The sequence below is a fragment of the Cantharellus anzutake genome, assembly GCF_015039405.1.
Source record: "Cantharellus anzutake strain C23 chromosome Unknown EI90scaffold_56, whole genome shotgun sequence".
In the NCBI taxonomy this organism is placed as follows: Eukaryota; Fungi; Basidiomycota; class Agaricomycetes; order Cantharellales; family Hydnaceae; genus Cantharellus; species Cantharellus anzutake.
This window is the reverse complement of record NW_024067006.1, coordinates 497120-515370: the sequence shown is the minus strand read 5'-3', so window position 1 is coordinate 515370 and position 18251 is coordinate 497120. Positions and strand designations below refer to the sequence as shown.

General features: G+C 49.3%; 8 protein-coding genes across 8 annotated transcripts; 4 read left to right on the top strand and 4 right to left on the bottom strand.

Annotated features, from left to right (window-relative positions):
• Positions 1-359: 359 nt before the first annotated feature.
• On the bottom strand, positions 360-784 carry EI90DRAFT_2206275 (uncharacterized protein). Its single transcript, XM_039052693.1, has 3 exons — positions 762-784; positions 592-716; positions 360-540 (listed from the first exon to the last, which is right to left on the bottom strand). The coding sequence occupies exons 2-3, from the start codon at positions 657-659 to the stop codon at positions 402-404; spliced, it is 207 nt and encodes a 68-aa protein (XP_038911976.1). The 5' UTR covers positions 660-716; positions 762-784; the 3' UTR covers positions 360-401.
• A 989-nt stretch (positions 785-1773) lies between these two features.
• Positions 1774-2482, top strand: EI90DRAFT_3074060 (uncharacterized protein). The gene is made up of 2 exons (XM_039061477.1): positions 1774-1993; positions 2053-2482. Exons 1-2 carry the CDS (start codon positions 1801-1803, stop codon positions 2355-2357), a joined length of 498 nt encoding a protein of 165 aa, XP_038911975.1. The 5' UTR covers positions 1774-1800; the 3' UTR covers positions 2358-2482.
• EI90DRAFT_3074057 (uncharacterized protein) lies at positions 2345-3148 on the bottom strand. The gene is given in 5 exon segments (XM_039061476.1): positions 2345-2370; positions 2384-2602; positions 2655-2908; positions 2964-3014; positions 3075-3148. 4 exon segments carry the CDS (start codon positions 3116-3118, stop codon positions 2418-2420), a joined length of 534 nt encoding a protein of 177 aa, XP_038911974.1. The 5' UTR covers positions 3119-3148; the 3' UTR covers positions 2345-2370; positions 2384-2417.
• Positions 3149-4133: 985 nt separating this feature from the next.
• On the top strand, positions 4134-5132 carry EI90DRAFT_3074054 (uncharacterized protein). The gene has a single exon (XM_039061475.1). It carries the CDS (start codon positions 4205-4207, stop codon positions 4649-4651), a length of 447 nt encoding a protein of 148 aa, XP_038911973.1. The 5' UTR covers positions 4134-4204; the 3' UTR covers positions 4652-5132.
• On the top strand, positions 4917-5848 carry EI90DRAFT_3074053 (uncharacterized protein). Its single transcript, XM_039061474.1, is given in 4 exon segments — positions 4917-5022; positions 5084-5183; positions 5264-5305; positions 5316-5848. 2 exon segments carry the CDS (start codon positions 5284-5286, stop codon positions 5498-5500), a joined length of 207 nt encoding a protein of 68 aa, XP_038911972.1. The 5' UTR covers positions 4917-5022; positions 5084-5183; positions 5264-5283; the 3' UTR covers positions 5501-5848.
• A 1347-nt stretch (positions 5849-7195) lies between these two features.
• On the bottom strand, positions 7196-9159 carry EI90DRAFT_2205127 (uncharacterized protein). The gene has a single exon (XM_039052690.1). It carries the CDS (start codon positions 8978-8980, stop codon positions 7520-7522), a length of 1461 nt encoding a protein of 486 aa, XP_038911971.1. The 5' UTR covers positions 8981-9159; the 3' UTR covers positions 7196-7519.
• Positions 9160-10373: 1214 nt separating this feature from the next.
• Positions 10374-11644, bottom strand: EI90DRAFT_2205154 (uncharacterized protein). Its single transcript, XM_039052691.1, has 3 exons — positions 11506-11644; positions 10606-11410; positions 10374-10537 (listed from the first exon to the last, which is right to left on the bottom strand). The coding sequence occupies exons 2-3, from the start codon at positions 11323-11325 to the stop codon at positions 10520-10522; spliced, it is 738 nt and encodes a 245-aa protein (XP_038911970.1). The 5' UTR covers positions 11326-11410; positions 11506-11644; the 3' UTR covers positions 10374-10519.
• Positions 11645-12476: 832 nt separating this feature from the next.
• Positions 12477-15078, top strand: EI90DRAFT_3074043 (uncharacterized protein). The gene is made up of 6 exons (XM_039061473.1): positions 12477-12596; positions 12646-12981; positions 13030-13393; positions 13441-13600; positions 13653-14267; positions 14320-15078. The coding sequence occupies exons 1-6, from the start codon at positions 12585-12587 to the stop codon at positions 15035-15037; spliced, it is 2205 nt and encodes a 734-aa protein (XP_038911969.1). The 5' UTR covers positions 12477-12584; the 3' UTR covers positions 15038-15078.
• Positions 15079-18251: the final 3173 nt, after the last annotated feature.

Genomic DNA, 18251 nt, shown 5'->3' with positions numbered 1-18251 from the left:
CATGTAGTGGACTGGATGTAGGGTACGCCGAAAAACCACCGAATAACTACCCATGGATGGAGAACGGAAATCAAAAGTGTGCCTGGAGTCCGCAGCAATGCCAAGTGATTCCGTTGAGTTTAGTGAAGGGGGCACAGTGCACGAAACAGGTGACTGCCAAGAGAAGAACCCGTCCCGAATTGGGCACCCTCCCTCAGGGTTTTGTAGAACTCCGTCTGCTCATGAGATCAGCCCCTCGGGCCGCGGCGAACGTGGTCTTAACCGCCGAAGTCCATGGCCCGGCTTGCAGTGATAGTTCAACGAGCGCCAAAAACTGACACTCTTGGCCATCTCTAATTAACGTTATGCAGTTGTTTGTAATGGAAGCTTCTGCATTGTCGGGTGCGGGAAAGTGTTGTTTCCTACCTGACATGACCTGCTGTGTCGTTCGGATAAATGGTCACAGTCTCATAATGTGTCTGTTTTCCCGAGGTAGCTGAGAAGCATTGCAGCGCGGAGCTTACTGACCGGTGCAGATGGAATCGCGTGTGGTGGAGTTTGCTGCGCCTTGATCGTAGTCATGCAGCAACAACGGAAACAATGATTGCTGACCTGCCACAAGAACTGTCGGTTGCACAAGGTGAAGTTCGACCGAGACAGGGTGAAGAATAGCCGGGCATTGATAGGGTGAGTAGACAGCCTTTTCGGCTCTATTCCAATAGAGGCTGGTAACCTGCCTACTAGAATGACAGGTACTGTGACACATGAAGTTGCGGGCTTACATAAACCTTCCTGCCCGGCCCTCCTGTGTAATTATATAATATAACTAGTTGATCGGCCTTCGGCTGTTTGTTGTTCAGAGTGACCCTATCTACATTCACGTAATCAATTTCCGACATTCCCTCTTTCTTTCCTGTCATCCTCAGGAGTTATCGGCAGCGGGAGTGAAGAATGGATGGTCGACCCTCGGTTTTTGAAGGATTTCATCTGAGGCGCCAGCTAAGACTGAGATGAGTTTAGTGGTTTACCGTTATAATGACACGTACAGTAAAAATAGAGCCGTCAGGACCGGCAGCAGTGATTTCCAAACCACGTAGCTGAACAATTACAGGAAGCACCCAGCGGGGGGCGGACCTTTTGTTGCTCAGCATAATGTGCAGTGGATCCTAAGGAGGGTTGTACACTACTTAAACCGCTGTCGGACCATGTACCTTTACCCGGATGTGTACATAGCCATAAGCTTTTGAACAAATAATCATTCTTAGTACCAAAGCATGTTCACACTTCTTTTGCTGCAGTAATACTATGTTCATCTCGTCGCCGCTTTGGTTCATTAGAGAAACCATCTTGGACATCAAAGCCTCTAGCTTGTCGTTTGCATCGTTCCAGATGGATTAATCAGGGGAAACTAAGGAAGACGAAAAGAGAAGCTCTTTTGGAATCTCATTATTCCTCGTCATCGGCTATTATTCCAGGAGGGGTGATGCGCAAGGGCATGAATTCATCCCTGAAACATCGCATGCTCAGCGGAGTTATGGTCAGAGTTGGAGTGGAGTCCAGGGGTGATGGTCTGGAGTCTGGAAGGTAGGGAAGGGGTCAGACACCAAGGAGGGGTGGCGGAGTCCGGAGTCAAGGTCGGGTGGTTACTGAGGTTGGAGTTGGGACAGGAGGAGTGTTTCAGATTCAACAGAGGGGGTCGGAGGAGGCTAAGGTAGAATCGGAGTTCCGGAGCGGAGGTCCGGAGTTTTCGATAGGAGCTGAGTCATTCATACGTCGAGTGACTCGTAAAGCACGTGCATTTCTGCTTAAGCTTCGATCTTCATGAGCCAGCTAGATCCCACTCGTCTGCGCTCATTATACCGACTTACCTTGCGAGCGATATCAGCAAGCGTTCTTCATCAGCCTACCGCCACGCGGAACCTGAGGTTTTTGTACAGACCGATTTTTGAAGATGTAGTTATGAAACTGGCTCACTCGCCATCGCGAGAGTGGAAAGATCATTGGACACACACGAGTATGTCGACTGCTTGGCACGTCTTTACAAGGGCTTCAATTTCTTTTTGTTTCTGTCAGCCGACGAAACCTTAGAGCTGTTGTACTCTTCGGCGGTGTCAAAGTGCCTAGCTCACAAAGCCATTCGCAATATTTCATGGATAGTCCAAGGCCATTTACGTAGTTTGTATCCTCGAAATTTACCGAAGTGGGACTCTAAGAAGCCCCCTGAGCGAGTGATTACTGTGACCCAAAAGGGTGCCAAGCTGCCATCTCAGAAAGCTTCGCAGATAGCAGCACGGATAGATTACGGGCTCGGCGAAGTCATCAAACTCGCGGAATGCACTGGTGGCATCACCCTTGGTCGCCTTAGGAGGTTTCGATAGACCATATGGGCTGCTCAACCGTATAGGTCTTGGCGGGATAAATTACATTTATAAATATTATTATGGTCGATGAAACGCATAACCTTTTCGACGATCTTCAGTGAAACGAAGGGTATGCCATAAATCCAATAGCTTTCTTCGGTTATTCCATGCACTTTCCTGGACGTCGTTGATTTTGGCGCCATCCAAGTCAATGAAATGAACGCCTCGCATGCCTCTCACTCTGAGAAATAGCTCCGAAGCCCCTGGACGGTAAAGTGAGGAATACATCGGTTGCGCGTATATCGTAGTACGCACCTCTCCCAGGTTCTAGTGAGCAATCTTCTTTGTTTACAAACTTCCCACTGTTTTTGAAGCGGCTAGCGGATTGAACGAGGATACGTCTTTTGTCAGGATGAAGCGTGAGACGGCGGACGGTTCTATATTTTACGACCAACAATCCACCAATTACCATGGCGCCAAAGCTTGTTGCCAAGATAGCTGCGCCAATCCGCTGCCATAAGGGTCGTAATTTATGTGTTGGTTCGTTGTCGTTGTGCCCCGTAGCTTGGCTGTAGCACGTTTGGTCCAGAAAAACCATTATGGACACGTATGTCTCGGCCCTACCTTGGAGCCTCCTCTGTCCAGTGCCTCAACACCATCTCATCAAAATTCAAACTAAAGGTTTGTGAGCATAGACTGGGTCAATGAGTAGGAAGGTTTTTAAGCGCCGCTCACACGATGCCAACGTTCATCAAGACACCAAGCCATATCACTTTCATATACCACCGAGGATCCTTCTCATAGATAACATATCCGCCATCGCTGCTTGAAATTGCTGTTTTTTTGGAGGATTTCAAGACCGAAATTTTTGGCGCGCGCATAGAGTGGTTCATGCATGTCGTGATGGTGATTGGTTGGCCGTATCTCCACAGTAGTGGACTTAGAGGTCCCTGAAAACGGTTGCTCGCGATGAATGGCCTGTATCCCACCCGCAGAAACCAGAGGGTGGAAGCCATGCTGTCATCTGGTTTCCTAGAATGGGTGTCGCTGGAAAACACGGAAGCTTCATTCACTTGCCATCGGCGACCTGCGACCCGTGCCTTGTCAACAAACACTTGGATTTTGCAAATCGCCCATATTAAGGGCCACTATTGTACAAGCCTGACTCTACAAAACACGCTCATTCGCCCCTCTGTCGCCGATCTGAATCGATATCTTTTGTACACCGCTCGTTCAGTAAGTTAATCTTCCCCCGTCGTGCTTCACCCAATTATCCTCGCTCACCTCGGCCAACCGCAAACAGAACGCGTAATTTTGTAATGAGCAACTACGACCATCTTCCACGGTACAGAGAACCACTCCATATACCCCATCCTCGTCGCCAACGCACGCGAGATGAAGAGGAGGCGCGTGAGCGTCGGCGACAAATCGCAGAAGAGACCCTGCGAGATATTTCGAATGGATATTACTACACTGCTGACGGTACCAGGTATGGTTTCGTTGAGACACAACAGTACGGCCAAGCGAACACGATATACGTCTCTCCCGATGACAAGGACATTCGTCGGTGGCTGGATCCAACACGTCCCATTCGGTACCCCTCCGATCCTCCCGTACCCGCTACAGTATCCATTGTGCTCAGCTCTACACTCAAAGCCATCCATTATCTCAATCGTCCCAATGTTGGCGTGCTCAATTTTGGGAATCCGTTACAGCCCGGAGGTGGGTTCGTTTCGGGTGCTGAAGCACAAGAAGAATCCCTCACTCGCTCCTCAAATCTGCATTGCATGCTCACGTCAAACGAAGGAACCGAATTCTACGTTCATCATCTGAATGAGGAAACCGACGGATTCAATACACACGCAATGATATATGCACCCGTCGTAATATTCCTCCGGGATGATACAGGGCGTTACGTTCCACCCAGCAAGGCATCGGTGATAACGTCCGCTGCCGTGAATCGTGCTCAGGTTCTTCGCCATTTTCGGGACGCGCCGGAAGTTGACGCGGAGATAGAGAAAACCATGCGAGAACGGATGGCTCGTATATTACGTCTCTTCGAAGAATGTGGGGACCGTCATCTTGTTCTCGGGAGCTTCGGGACCGGGGTGTTCACAAATTCGGTTCAGATGGTAGCAAGCATATGGGCAGATCTACTAGTTGGCGAAGGAGCCAGATTCCAAAAGTCATTCGAGCAAGTGATATTCGCCATCAAGGACCAGAACACGTTTGACGAGTTTAGAGAAATATTCTCTCAGCATGTCGAAACTGTGCCTGTGGATGAGTCGATGACGATGACAGAATACCCTTGATAGGGGCTCGGCTTTTTGATCCAACTCCACACTTCTTCGCAAGACCTTGCACTTTGCGCGTGCTTGGCAACACTAATCAAAGGGAAGACCCAGCAATAGGCGTCAGACGTCTTCTGGTGCGAAGGATCAAGTTGAATGTCTCGAGTCACCCGAAGTAGCTTGGCTGAATATTGTAGTTATCTCATCCGATTATAACATTTGTCTTGATCTCAACTTCAACACTACGACCTGCCCGACGGCTCATTATCTATCCTTCTATAATCACCCAACATCGGCTTCCCACAATCTTCATTCACTGTACATTTCCCCAGGTTCAATACAATGATGGCTATCCCAGGCGATTACAATGACTCGATCTTGCAGTTAGGTTCCTATGCCCCGTTGTTGATTAGTCATGATCTACGCGTTCTATGACTCAATCAGGATGCGAACACCGACTGCAATCTTGCCCCCAGTGGGGGATTATAGCTATGCTGCCCGAATACAATTAGTTTCATATCTCCACTTCGTATGATCGAGAGCATGGCGTTTCTGGCAAAAAAAAAACTATAATTGCGATCATCCAACAATCCGACAGCAGACTTGCCGTGGCTATACGTTTTCCTGACCCCTACAACGGGTATGGGCTTGAAATGCGTCGTGTGTTCCCAATGAGTCCTCAGATGTGATATAGAATTAGCACAATTAAAAGGGTTCGGCACTCTTGTGGAGAATCGCAACAGGAAATTCCATTCGCAATTCGTTATAGTGACATTTAACTTGGTGGCGAGCTCAAATTTGGAATCCGGATATGAGACCGAGGGTTCCCAAAACCCGACTGACAACGTATTGTTGGGAAGTTCAGGCTAGCATGATCCGAATTTGGCTTCGAAAGAGTGAATCGAGAAGAATCTCGGGTATGCCTGACTGGTAATCACTCGTTAATTAGGGGGTAACTCCCTCGCAGGATTTCGCCAGGCGCGGGCAGTTGAACTTGGGGTTGTGGCAGGATTTTCCGTTTCAAATCACTGCCGTACCATAGCTGCCTCGGTTTGACAAGGGCTGCTTAGCAACAATCATGTACTCAGGTTCGATTTGATTCTGTTGCGATCGCAAAGAGTCGGTGTAAGAAAGCAAATCCCATCACTCCAGAAATCCTTGTGCTTGGATTGTAAAGACAATAGGGCAAGATTTACAATATGCTGCCGACAAATTTGGCTGGCGTGATCAGTGGGGGATCAATCGGGGTTACTAATCACACGCGCATTTAGCTTGGTCACATACTCTGCCGATCTTGAAGGGATCCAGGGTGAATTAGGTTGATCATGAGGCCGTCTCGTATCCTCCCTTGGTGTCTCTTCACTTGGTTCCTCACCACGAGGGCTGTCCTTCGGCTCATCGGCATCTCCGTTCTGAAAGGTTGGCTGGGCTTTACTCAAGGCAGGTTTTTGGCGGTGTCTTTTGCTCTTAGGCATCAGCTCTTCCTTGTCCGGCTCGCTCTCCTCGTCCTCGCCAGGCCTATAAGCAAGAGATCCCGGATCAAGAGGTTGGCGCTTGCGCTTGCGACGTATTGTGTGTGATGTCTGCGTGTCCGCACGAGATGGGGCTGAGGAAACCTTTGGTTCGTTGAAATCATCACGACTTGTGTCAGGGTCGGATCCAGGCCCCTTTGAATGAGTCTCTTCTTGACCTAGAGCGGTACCAGCAAGATCAACTGGGGAGGACTCGGAGGTGTCTGTTCTGGCGTGGGGGGACGATAGAGCATTATGCAACCGAGCCCGTTTACCCCTCTTCTTCGGGGGGTATCCGGCATTGGGACTTTCGTCGCTCGACGGCTGGTAATCAGCCAAGTCGCTGTGCGGGTTGGATCGACGAGGTTTACGTCGACGAGTTCGGCGTTCAGGACGTTTGGTTGGAGATATAGTAAGAGTGGAGTCGCCGTCTTCCTCACCACTCTCAACATCAGGGGCTGAGAATCTGTTCTTTCTCTTGGCCATTGAAGGTGGAACATTGGATGCTCGATCCGGAACTGTTTCTGTGGGTAGAGCAAGCGATAGGGGGGCTTTCAATGCAGCTGGGTCAGGAAGGTACCCACAAACTCCCTCATTCATCGCGTCTGGTCCTACGAGTTTCCGGAAGATGCTGATTAAGTGTGGCTCTATCTTCGAGAGGTCAGTGATCTTTCTCGCGTTGTCCTCGTTCGTCGCTATCCCACAGTCCACAATACTCTCTTCTTCCATTACAGTTGTAGCGCCGAGAGAGCACCCTGGAATGACGAGATAAACACAAGATTCTGGTCTTGTTCCTGGGGCTGAAACTTTGTGGAAACGACACTGAGAGCGTGTGAGGGGTAAGTCTGCTGTTGGAGAAGCTGGTGTTCCCCTCTCCAATGCGCGTTCGGATGCGGGGTTCTTGTGATGATGGAAGGATGATTTCGGGGGTATGGAAACGTAAGGTCGAAACTGTGGTTTCGAATAAGAACTGTGAGTTGAACTGATGGATGCCTGGGGCCTCGGGTGCCCAAGTTGACGAGCCAAAATGTAATGTCGCGAACCTCCGCTCCCTTGGCTGGAAGTAGATACAGGGGGTGATGAAAACGATGCTTGACTGGAGGTTTCAGCAACATCCTTCGTCTTAGAACGTGTGTTCAAGGCGGGGCTATTCAGAGTTGCAGCTGCACTTCGCTTCCGTTTGCCGGGACGTGTCGTGGAACCTGTTTCTGAAGGGGTGTGTGGAGGTGAAATGCCTGAAACCGCATCGTCCGGTCGATGGGATGACGAAAAGATGGGGATGCTAATTTCAGGAATTAATCTGAGGCCGCTGCGAGCGCGGTTGTTGGATAGTTCACTTGTACGCAAGGTTTCACCGCTGCAGAAACGTTTGTCAGTCTCAGAAAACCAATTTTAGCTGCATGAAACACCTCAAGTCACGCTTCCCCAACTCCTCTCGTGTCTCGCCATTGGTCACCAGAAGGGTTAATTTCCCTTCGTTAGCATGTGATAATTTGATATTGTCATCAGCAGCGTCAGGAGTGAGATCATCCTGCGTGGGTCCAGCCTCAACCTCGAAAGTATTTTTGTCCGCAATTGGGACATTCCCCTTAGAGGATAGACGCACAGGTACCGCATGCCCAGACCCCTTTATTTCTTGGGCGCCCGACGTTCCAACCGAAGCGTGCACAGCAGTGGCATCGGTCTCATTAGTGGCACGCGTTCCATCTCGTTGTTCAGTCTTCATACCATGGGAGTCAGGTGGATTATCGTGTCGCCTCCCTATATCCTCCGAAAATTTCGTATCTGGCGATTCCCCGCATGTTGACGGAGGCTCAGCAGTGACGCTATCAACGACAGAACCCTCTGGTGCATCATGTTCTGGGACCCTGAGAAGGTGAGTATCTTCGATGTCGGGTATACTAAGTTGCGTTGGAGGTATAAAGGGATCAGGTAGCGTGGGTGGTGCGGGAGGAGTGTCGGCTAAATCATGATGGCCGTCAGACGCGCATACGTCTTTGTTCCCGTTAGGATTAGGTATTTCCGTGTCCAATTGAGCATGAGTCTCCATATCTGCTGCGGGAGCTGCCGATGGTTGACGTGTCTGATTGATCTGAACTACAACATTGGAATCTCCAGATCCGATATCCGCGTGGTACAAATGGGGAGATGTCAGTGGCACTGGGTTGTTGGGCGGAACAAGCACGTCAGCGGGCGAGAGGAACCGATCTGCGTTGAGAAATGAAGGGGGTTCGCCTGCTCTTTTGATCTCACCTCCTAAATTCCCCAGTTGATGGAGATCTGGTGCGGGTACCACAGCACTACCATGGACGAAATCGCGTTGCTCGTTCAGCTCATCAGCTCCAGGAGACGAGACTCCATCCGAAAGTTGGGATCGAGGGAGGTAAATGTCCCCAATCAAAGATTCTCCCACCGCATGATGATCATCAACACTCGAGTCTACTACATCCCCCAACTGAATTCCTTCGCCTGAGAGTTGTTTTTGAATGCAAGTTTCTTCATTATCAGGCTCACTACTGGATGACAGATGCTGTTGGAATAGATCATATGTCGAGAGTGGCTCCGAGTCCTCTACGATAAAGCCAGGGGGAAGCACAGGCCCAGAAGCATATACATCGCCAGCAAAGAGGGGGGTTGGGAAGTCAACGAGGGGAGAAAAAACGAGCGCAGACTTCGAGGCCCCAGCGACAGTGCCCTCCGGAGAGTCCGGACGGTCCCCAGATGCATTCGCTATGGCGGCGATTGCGCCTGTTAGAGGCACGAGTTGAGGGCGCGGCGATGTGGCTGCTATTATAGCATCATCAGTCGTGGCACCAGAGGCTTCGACAAACATAGACATCTCCGGTGACAGCGCGTTTGAGTCTGGCTTCGGAGGCACCTCAGGATGTTCCGTCGCATCGTTAGCAAGAGGATCGGGAATACCCTCGTCGGCTACCCTATGGAAAGATGGCACAATAAGATCTGCGGGAAGTGATACATGCTGAGAATCCGTTTCATGACGAAAGATCCCAATGGCTCCTATGAACCGATGTGGGAAAGGCAGTAGGGGATGTAAGATAATGATTCTGAGGGGGAAAATCCACTAACCTTGCAAATCGTTTGGCCAGTCTCCATCCATCTGCGACGTCCTAGGTCCAAATCCGCCTTCACCATCTTTCGAAACTTCACATCAGCAGGGTCATAGACCAACAGGACGCACTCACTGAGATCATTGTTGTGTTCCTGCGATTGATGGTCCTCGTGTTCAGACATGGGTTGGGAATCAGTAAAATCCCCAAAAAGGGGAGTCGACTGGGCCGGAGAAAAAGGTTGGTGGTCCTCTTGTGCAGCAACCATAGTATGCAAGAGCGACAAGTCCTCGACTTCTCCACTATTCTGAGAAGTATGACGCAACTCCACATACATAGGACTGCCTGCTGGTACTCGCTCGATCATCGGCTCTTCGTCGTCATCGATTATGATAGGATCTGAGGCGCCGCGACCTGGAACGGTTTCAGCTTCCTCAGCTATCGGCGACTCCACTGTCCTTGCTTCCAACCCGTCGTCTTCGTCTTCGTCTTCGTCTCCTTCGTATCCCTCCCCACCTTCCTCTTCCCCATCCTCGTCTTCGCCCTCGACCTCCTGATCTGCCTGATCCTCCCCTTGTTCTTCCTCTTCCACCCCCTGATCCTCTTGCGCCTCCTCTTCCTCTTCATCCTGGTCTTCAGCATCTCCAGGTTCACCACCAAGCACTTCCCAAGGTGGAGAACTAGCATCACCAGATAAATAGATGTCGCTTCCTTCATCAGAACGAGCTCGTCCTCGTCCCCGATAGAAATATTCCCTCTTCTGGACATCCTCTTCATCTAACTCGTCAACCTCCTCATCACTTGTACCATACGAAGCTCCAGAGTCATCCTCCTCGGTGCTTGTACTCCGACGCCGAACAGCAGCCCCCGCGCTAAAAATGTACATCGGTGTGTAAAGTTCAGGATGTTTTTCCATCCTTTGAGATATCCCATGAAGAGCTTCCACACCAGGGCCTTCATCGAGGGCTCGTCCTTTACCTTTGGAATTTTGTACGGGTGGTAAAGAAGATCGAGACATGTTCTCGTCATCGTAGCCGTTGTAGTGCCCATCCTGTTCCAGCTCCTCATAAGCTGAATCGCGGAAGTCAGGAAGATACTCAATATCTTCATCTCTACCTTCGCCCTCCTCCCCCTCCTCGTCATCATTTGCAAAGAAGTGGCGAGTACGGAGGCCCTCTTCCTCTTCTTTCTCTACTCCCTCCTCGTCCTCATCCCTCGCATATCCGTGTTCCTTAATATCAGCACGAACATTCCGACGAGACAGCTGGCGGGTAAAGGTGTCATAGATGTCCTCTTCGTCCTCGTCCTCTTCACCAAACGCATTGCGGCTGTTGCCTTCGCTGCTGTCATTAACCTCGTCCAATTCGACATCACTCGTCCAGCCAACGTGACGAACCTCAGGTCGCCTATAAACGGCGTCCTTCCCGCTCCCGCTCTTCATCGACTCCCCTTCGGAGCTTACATTAGCTTCCGTCTCGGCAGCCGCATCTCCAACGTAGCCTTCTGGGGTTGCACGTTGATACGGGGACTGGCGCACAGGAACAGTTTCAGATGTAGGTGTAGGTTTCGCAGATTCGGCCTCATCATCGGAGTCAGAAACGAGGTCAATCACAGAAGGCGACCTTGACCTCTGTTTTGGAGTTTCGGTTTTAGAAGCACGACTATAGTTAGAACTCGCATCATTGGTTTGGTTGAGATCCTTAAGTTGGAGTCCGGTGTTGGAGAACTCTTGGCTTCGGGTCGACGAAAGAGGTAGATTGTAAGTCGTATGTTTAAATTGAAACTTTTGACGGATGAAAGTGTCTTCCTCCGTCGCTTCTGTATCTACGACAGAAGATGGAGCTGGTGAAGGCGTCACATTCGAGGAAGGATCAAGCATAACCAAGTGTCTACCGTTGACACTCTCACCACTACCAGCGACATCGAGACTGGGAGCGATAGCTTGTACATGGGAAGATTTGGCGATAGGGGCCGGAGGAAGACTAGGGTTCAATGCATTCCGAATTGCGGCTGCCACATCAGTCACAAAACTGTCAAAAGACGCAGCATCTAATTGATCGAATGGATTGAGGATGGGTGCATTTCGGGAGCGGCGCTCAAGTGGTGGTGAGGACATGTGAAAGCAGTGGGACGCTAAAGGATGAAGGGGAATGTAGAAAATATGTCCAGTGTATGCCAAGTTGGGTGGGTGTGCAAATGAGCTTGAGGTTTGAGTTCAATGCAGAGCGTCCATGATAAGCAGTGAGCAAAGTTCGTCATCAAAATTACTCGGGATACGGAAATACGAAGGGTTTACCTTTTAATGAAACTGTTAAACTATGCGCCTCAGCTGATTGATTAGTGGTGATACACAACCAAGACAGCGAATTCTTGAGGGGAAATGGAACAAGAACGAATTGGTCGCGTTACTGATAACGTCACGCGATGGTGGGGGCCGCATTCAAGACCCGCCAAGCGGCAAGAAATATTACGGCTTGAACTTCCTCCACGCAGGAGGAAGCCATATCAGTGTATCCAAGCACCAGAGAAGTCTGGGAAATGGAAATATGTCTGTTCGGGGTCACTACGGCTTATTCAAACCTTAACGCCGTTAGGTCCGTGACACAAGGTTGGCTTAGCTGCGGAATTTTCCGACTTGATCTGTCACACAGGTTCAACGATGGCTGACAAGATGGAAGATGTGAAATATTTCTCTCCTGCAAGAATAAGTGACAAAGATTTAGATGCGATCCGTCAGGCCAGTGAGCCATTCAGTCCAGCATGGTTTATTCTCCTAGAGATCGCCGAGGCGGATCCAGCAAGGTGGAATGTTCTCCTTGAAAGCATTCTGGGTGCTCTTACTATCGGCCTGGAGAAGGCGTTTTTCGATGTTGTTCCAAACGACGAACAGACCTCGTCGACCATGGAAAACTTTAACAATGTTGAATGTCGGGGATTGATCACTGATGCTCTCAAACAGAATCAGTGGAGGCCCTTGATTGAGTATGGTATGTGCCAACCAGCATTCGAGGCACTGATTGTCATTAATTGATGGTACAGTGGAAGCGAGACTGCGACGCACTAGGGATACCAATTCCCCAAATCTTCGATTGATCGCTAAGTATGCTTGTTCAACATCGACCTTACTTCTTACTCACGTAGCTCTGTTTACAGGCTTCTCAATGAACAAAGTGAGTCTAAAGTTTGTATTTTTTCTAGGGTTCTGATTAGCCGCCAGAGCTTGCTGCCGCATACCGTGCCCCTTTTGTTGGTGGTGCGCCTCTCACTTTCATTAGGCACCTTGACCAACTCGACCGGGATCCGGGAAACCGCAACCGACCACGTTATGCCAAAGCCATCTCAGTAGTCCAAAGCTCTGGGGTTGGGAAATCGCGTATGCTGACGGAGGTGTGTTTGTCCTCTGATCCTGAAAAAGGAATGACCTTATTTGCTCTAGGTTGGTAGACGAATCTTTACCCTCCCTATATGTCTTCGTAGACCGGATAATCCTGGTTACCCGTTATCGGACGAGCCCGTGTCCACCTATTTTGGGGAGCTCAAGACCAAGTGCGGCAACAATAGCATTAACATCAGTACACTTTCGGGTATCGCTGATTTCCTTGCAGCTGCGCATGAGACTATGGTAGGGTCTCTCGAAGATATTGTTGTTGAGCTTGGACAAGAGAATTACACAAGGGCAGAGGTTCTTGGTCGTTGGCATCAGAAAATGGAGGAGGAAGGCCAACGAGATTTTCGGGTGGAGTTCTACAAAAGGGTGATGGAACGCGTCCAGGTAAATTTCCGTTCTTGTCCTCTCTGCTGAAGCTGATAGATGGCTTAGCTACATTCAAGTGATGATGCAAAACCAGGGAAAAGTCCCAAGCTCGATGGGGTAACAAAGGAAGGAACAGAAAAGGCCGTCGGGCTCGCCCCGACCTATTATGAGCGTGCAAAGGAAGCGGTTGAGAACCTTATGGCGTTCATCAAGAACCTTCCCAGCGAACCACCTTCCGATGATCTACCCTACGACGGCCTCCCCCAGGGCCCACTGTGTGTCACATACTTTGATGAAGCTCACGAGTTGGGAATGTGCTTCTGGATTATGTTACGTTTATTGCAAAACCAAGACGAGTCCGTAAGAATGTGGTATGTTTTTATGGGGACGAAGGCAAGCGTAGCGTATTTTGCACCTCGTTCTCAAGACAGTGAGTGTTTATGTAGTTACCTAGCTAGACCTTATTGTTTCGCACAGTGGTTTCCGCAAGACTCAGAGAGGAACAACTTCGCCTAGACCCCCCCTACTTTGCTCTTGGTTTTGATCAGTATGCCAGCGAGCATGCCAAATCCCTGACACCTGCTAAGATCGGTTATTTCGAAACAATGGAGCATATCAGCCAATATGGGCGGCCATTGTGTGTCCTTTCCTCCAGATCACGAGGGCAATTACCCACTCACTTCTGCTAGGTGGCGCGCCATGTTACCCAAGAAAGGCAATGAACTGGTGAATATTGCGGCTTTCAAGCTCACTGCCGGTGATAAGGGAGGATTCCATCCCCACGATAAGCGCCATGTTTTCGCTGTGCTTTCACAGCGGCTTTGCCTTGATCCTGTTATAGCGAATCGTGAGGCCGTCATGTTAGCCAATCGGAGCGTCTCGCATCACATGAGGCTCCTCACGGGCCTCTCGGTTGACAACGCGTTATACTACACTCATTCACCCTCGGAACCGGTTCTGGCCTTGGGTGCTGCACTACTCTTGTACGATCATCCTGGGCAGTTACCTTTGGCTCTGGATACGTTGAGCCAAGATTTGTGCCTTGCTGGTCTGGTCGAAAAGGGTCTTATGGGTGAACTTGCTGCCCGCTTCCTTCTCCTCACCGCGCGCGACTATGCGGCTCCATTTGACGCCGAGGGGCATCGAAACCTGCTGAAACCTGTTCATCTGTTGGATGTCCTTCAAATCCTTTTTGGCAAGGACTGGTGTAATGATGATGATTTCAAAACGGCTTTCAGTGGCGCATTTGTCAATTTCACACATTGGGGTGCCAGAGACTTTTCCTTACCTGAGCCGCCTCCTCGGTAGTTATTCCTTGCATACTCCTTCACGTGTTCGCTGACCGAGGCTCCTCAGAAATTTACTTTCTAACCTCTGGGCTCGGGGGGTCATAATGCAGTGCTGCTTTAATCAAACATCGATCGATTTCTTATGCCCGGTTTACTTTGGTTCCGTGGATCCTGGGGCTAATTTTGATTGCGACCAGCTGTCGGGATTTGTTATTCAAGTCAAGAACAAAAAGAAAGGAGATACTGATACTGGTGCCCAAAGGAATCTGCGACCCAATGGAATTATCCGTGATCCTGAAGACCCACTCCCCTATCTTGCCTTGCTGATGGAGCTTGGTACCGACTCCCAGTATCGAGAAGCAGAGTTCATCACTTACTCCCTCCCAAAGCATTCTAAGTCCTTCCAATATGGTGCCTTGAAGAGGGAGCACCAGAGTGCTCTAGATAGGCTATTCACGCATAGAAACCAAATTCCCAAGGGCAAAAAAAGAAATCCTGAGGACAACAAACAGTTGAAGGTGCTGGAGGTGGATGTTCAAGACAAAGAGCTGCAAAAGGATTTATATAATCGCTACTTGATCTCTGCCCGAGGTGCAAGCCCTAAGACCTATGACATACTTAGGAGAGCAGGAATTGAGCAGCAGTTTGAAACCTTTCTTGGCATTGTCCTGCCTCAGGAATTGTCTCATGGGGATGAAATTGCTCAAATGTGGCCCCTGAATCACATGGAGGATCATGACTCGTGGATTACCAATTATGCAGAGAATATGTCTGATGAAATGTAGATTAAAATGTGATTCCAAATGTATTTTTGCTTATTGACCCCTTTGTCTTCCATGCATGCAATACAATCACATTAGATATCACACCCAACCCTTACACACCACGCTTTTATGTATATATGTGTAAGGTGGGTGTCCTAGAACCCAGCTGTGAGTATCAAATATATGTGATTCACAGTGGGTAGGATGATAGTGACCAAGGGGGGTCGATCTGGGAAATGCTGAACACCATGTTAGGGGGGGGGGTCTGCCTTGATGGTGTAAGCAGGCTAGGGATCTAACCCAGCAGGCAAACAGGAAAGGATGGGGACCGGATTGGTATCCAGCAGGTCAGGGAAAAGTGGTAATAGTATTGGTGAATATGGTCCAGTGCAGTGCATGGGTGGCTCTAATCAATCTCTCACCCCACCTCTCTGGGTGACACTAAAGTGAGGACTGATCTAGAGGTCTTCTTACTGATCTTCTTTGTCATACTACTAGTCAATGCATCAGGTTTGGCACCGAGTTTTCCAGGGCGGAAGTGGACTATCATGTTGAATTGTGATAGAAACTCAGACCAACGGGCTTGACACCACTGAAAGAGGGCTTGCGGCTCTCTATGCTGACTAAGCTCATGGGAGCCAAACTCCCAAAACTCTACTAAACTTCGCTATGCTCTTGATCCTTAACTCCAGTGTGGGTTCTCTGGGATTCCGCAAGGTTCAGGCTCAACTAATCTACTACCCACTCGTTGTGGGCTAGACAGTTGCCCTTATTCCTACTGTTGGATTCCTAGCACTCACTCCAACTCTAGTACATCCTAGCACCTTAGAGAAATTGGGGGAGAATTGATGGGAAATATTGGTACCATATGGCACCTGGGTACCTTATTAGGCGAAATAATAAAAAAGGTAACAGTAACAATAAAGAATATCAATCAATAACTGAAATGATGGTGAAATATGAAAATATAAGAAATAAGCGATATCTCAACGGATTTACGGAATTAAAAGCCAAAATTGAAAATGAAGCCGGAGATAACTCTCATGCAGCCAATAAGCATTTTTACCAATTTATTAGACGCCATGGGAACGAGTGAGGCTGGAATTCTGGGTTGCCGCTTGAGATTCCCATGCCTGCACATGCCTGTGACTAGCTTGCCCAACATAGGACTCTGTCAAGTCTCCACCAATTGGGACTTTCTTGGTATCGTCAGAATCGTACGAATTAGGACTATTTTTAGGTACCAAATCCGTACCAAGTCATCGTGTGAATAGAAGTGGTTTTCTAATCGTGGAAGTGGGTATCTGAGCCGGCTCTGCATGTGGGTGATTATCCCACCTACACCGCATCAGGAGCTTCATAGTGGAAAAGTATTTGAGGTTCTTGTGATTGGTGACAACGTTGATTGGATCTCCAGATTCTTCTAAATAATGACGCCAGCCCTTAAATGCCTTGTGTATAGTGAGGAGCTCCTTATCATGTGTAAGGAGTGGTAACCCCACCCTTTACTTTCTTATCTTATTGTTCATTTGTCTCACGTTAAACATGTACAAACAATGTAATTACAATAACATGGGAATTTGGGAAAAGGGAATGAAGCTTTTTTCCTTCCCATTGTTGAATAATCATAGCTCTATACAGCTTAATATTTGACAAACTGAGGACTGAGGCTAACTGGGGTTGGAACCTACACCAACCCCTTACATTGTGGGTGTCATAATTCAACTCTGGCAGGGACAATGTACACAAGTGAAAAGTGACAGGGTGTATCTCACCATCAGAACAACAGATGGAGAGGATCCCTGATACTGCATAATTGGAAGCATCTGTCTCCACAATGAGCAGAGCATCAGGCACCCAATGAGTAAGGATGGGGGCAGAGGTGAAGGCATCTTTAAGAAGACAGAAAGTGGAGCAACATTCGTTGGAGAAGAGCCATGGAGTATCCTTATGCATGAGCCGCATCAAGGGTACTACAATGTCAGAATACTTGTGGATGAAACGCCAATAGAAGTTTGCAAAGCCGAGGAAGGACTGGACATCCTTAACCTTACAGGGCTCAGGCCAGTCCTGAACAGCCTTAACCTTTTCTGTTGACATGGTGAGTCCAGCTGGAGATAAGCAGTAGCCGAGATACTCCGTAGTATCGGTGTGGAATTCACATTTCTTTGGATTGGTGTAAAGGCCGTTAGTGTGGAGTCTCTGGAGAACCTGTCAGGGCATGCCGCCGCTGCCGCTGCCGCTGCCACCTCCTTTCCTTTCATCTCATCCTCTTTTTCTCTCTTCTTTCCATCTTCTCTTTTTCTATCTTTATGCAGACAACCTCTCTCTTTCTTTCCTACACTTGTAGCACAGATGCGCCCAACACTGAGCACCCCGTAGGGGCACCACCATGCTGGACACGCTGCGCACTCCTACTTGTACTTCCCCTCCAACACTCAGGATTGACTGTGGAGCCACCTGCGGTAACCTGGCTTCGTCCGAAGGTGACGTGGCACTTCCACGTGACCCATTCACACATGTATATAAACTAAGCTGAAGCAGGACCGAAGAAGTAACCTTCTTCTCATTTCCCGCTTCAGGCAAGTACCCTAGTTTAGTCTAGCTTCCCACCCTAATAACAATACATTTCCCGCTTCAGCCTAAGAAGCCACACAGGGACGTAAGCCCGAGTGAGGGCTGCCCACTATACGGTCTTACCGCCCCACCACCGTCTGGGCCGCTAGCGCCGGGCGCTATGCCGCTACCTCTGCCTCCCTCAAGCCGTCCCTGACAGCAGAAGAAGGTTTCAACCTAATCTCCCCCACCTCCTCCAGCATGGTGACCGAAGAGCAGTACCAGGACCTGCTGACTAGGTTTCAGGAACTGCAGGCCATCCTCGAGAGCCATGTTGCAGGCAGGATAATCGCCCACGCACAGACTCGGCTCGGATACCCACTTCCACGATCAGAAAACAACTTTCATTCACGCGACGACTCGGTACAAATTTGGTATCCAAAAATAGTCCTAATTCGTACGATTCTGACGATACCAAGAACGTCCCAATCGGTGGAGATTTGACGGAGTTCCGTGTTGGAGAAGTTAGGCACAGCAGGTCACGGGCATGTGTGGGCGTGGGAATCTCAGGCAGCAACCCAGAATTCCAGCCTCACTCGTTCCCATGGCGTCTAATAAATTGGTAAAAATGCTCATTGGCTGCGTGAGAGTTATCTCCGGCTACATTTCCAATTTAGGC

Coding starts and splice junctions, on each gene's coding strand:
- EI90DRAFT_2206275 (XM_039052693.1), bottom strand. CDS start 659: ATGCCCGGCTATTCTTCACCCTGTCTCGGTCGAACTTCACCTTGTGCA. Junction 541..591: donor ACCGACAGTTCTTGTGGCAG/GTCAGCAATCAT, acceptor ATCAAGGCGCAG/CAAACTCCACCACACGCGAT.
- EI90DRAFT_2205127 (XM_039052690.1), bottom strand. CDS start 8,980: ATGTCTATGTTTGTCGAAGCCTCTGGTGCCACGACTGATGATGCTATA.
- EI90DRAFT_3074060 (XM_039061477.1), top strand. CDS start 1,801: ATGAGCCAGCTAGATCCCACTCGTCTGCGCTCATTATACCGACTTACC. Junction 1,994..2,052: donor AGATCATTGGACACACACGA/GTATGTCGACTG, acceptor TGTTTCTGTCAG/CCGACGAAACCTTAGAGCTG.
- EI90DRAFT_2205154 (XM_039052691.1), bottom strand. CDS start 11,325: ATGTCCTCACCACCACTTGAGCGCCGCTCCCGAAATGCACCCATCCTC.
- EI90DRAFT_3074054 (XM_039061475.1), top strand. CDS start 4,205: ATGATATATGCACCCGTCGTAATATTCCTCCGGGATGATACAGGGCGT.
- EI90DRAFT_3074057 (XM_039061476.1), bottom strand. CDS start 3,118: ATGAAAGTGATATGGCTTGGTGTCTTGATGAACGTTGGCATCGT. Junction 3,015..3,074: donor TTGATGAACGTTGGCATCGT/GTGAGCGGCGCT, acceptor ACAAACCTTTAG/TTTGAATTTTGATGAGATGG. Junction 2,603..2,654: donor CTCACTAGAACCTGGGAGAG/GTGCGTACTACG, acceptor TTTACCGTCCAG/GGGCTTCGGAGCTATTTCTC.
- EI90DRAFT_3074043 (XM_039061473.1), top strand. Junction 13,601..13,652: donor AGCCAATATGGGCGGCCATT/GTGTGTCCTTTC, acceptor CACTTCTGCTAG/GTGGCGCGCCATGTTACCCA. Junction 14,268..14,319: donor TTACCTGAGCCGCCTCCTCG/GTAGTTATTCCT, acceptor GAGGCTCCTCAG/AAATTTACTTTCTAACCTCT.
- EI90DRAFT_3074053 (XM_039061474.1), top strand. CDS start 5,284: ATGCGTCGTGTGTTCCCAATGA.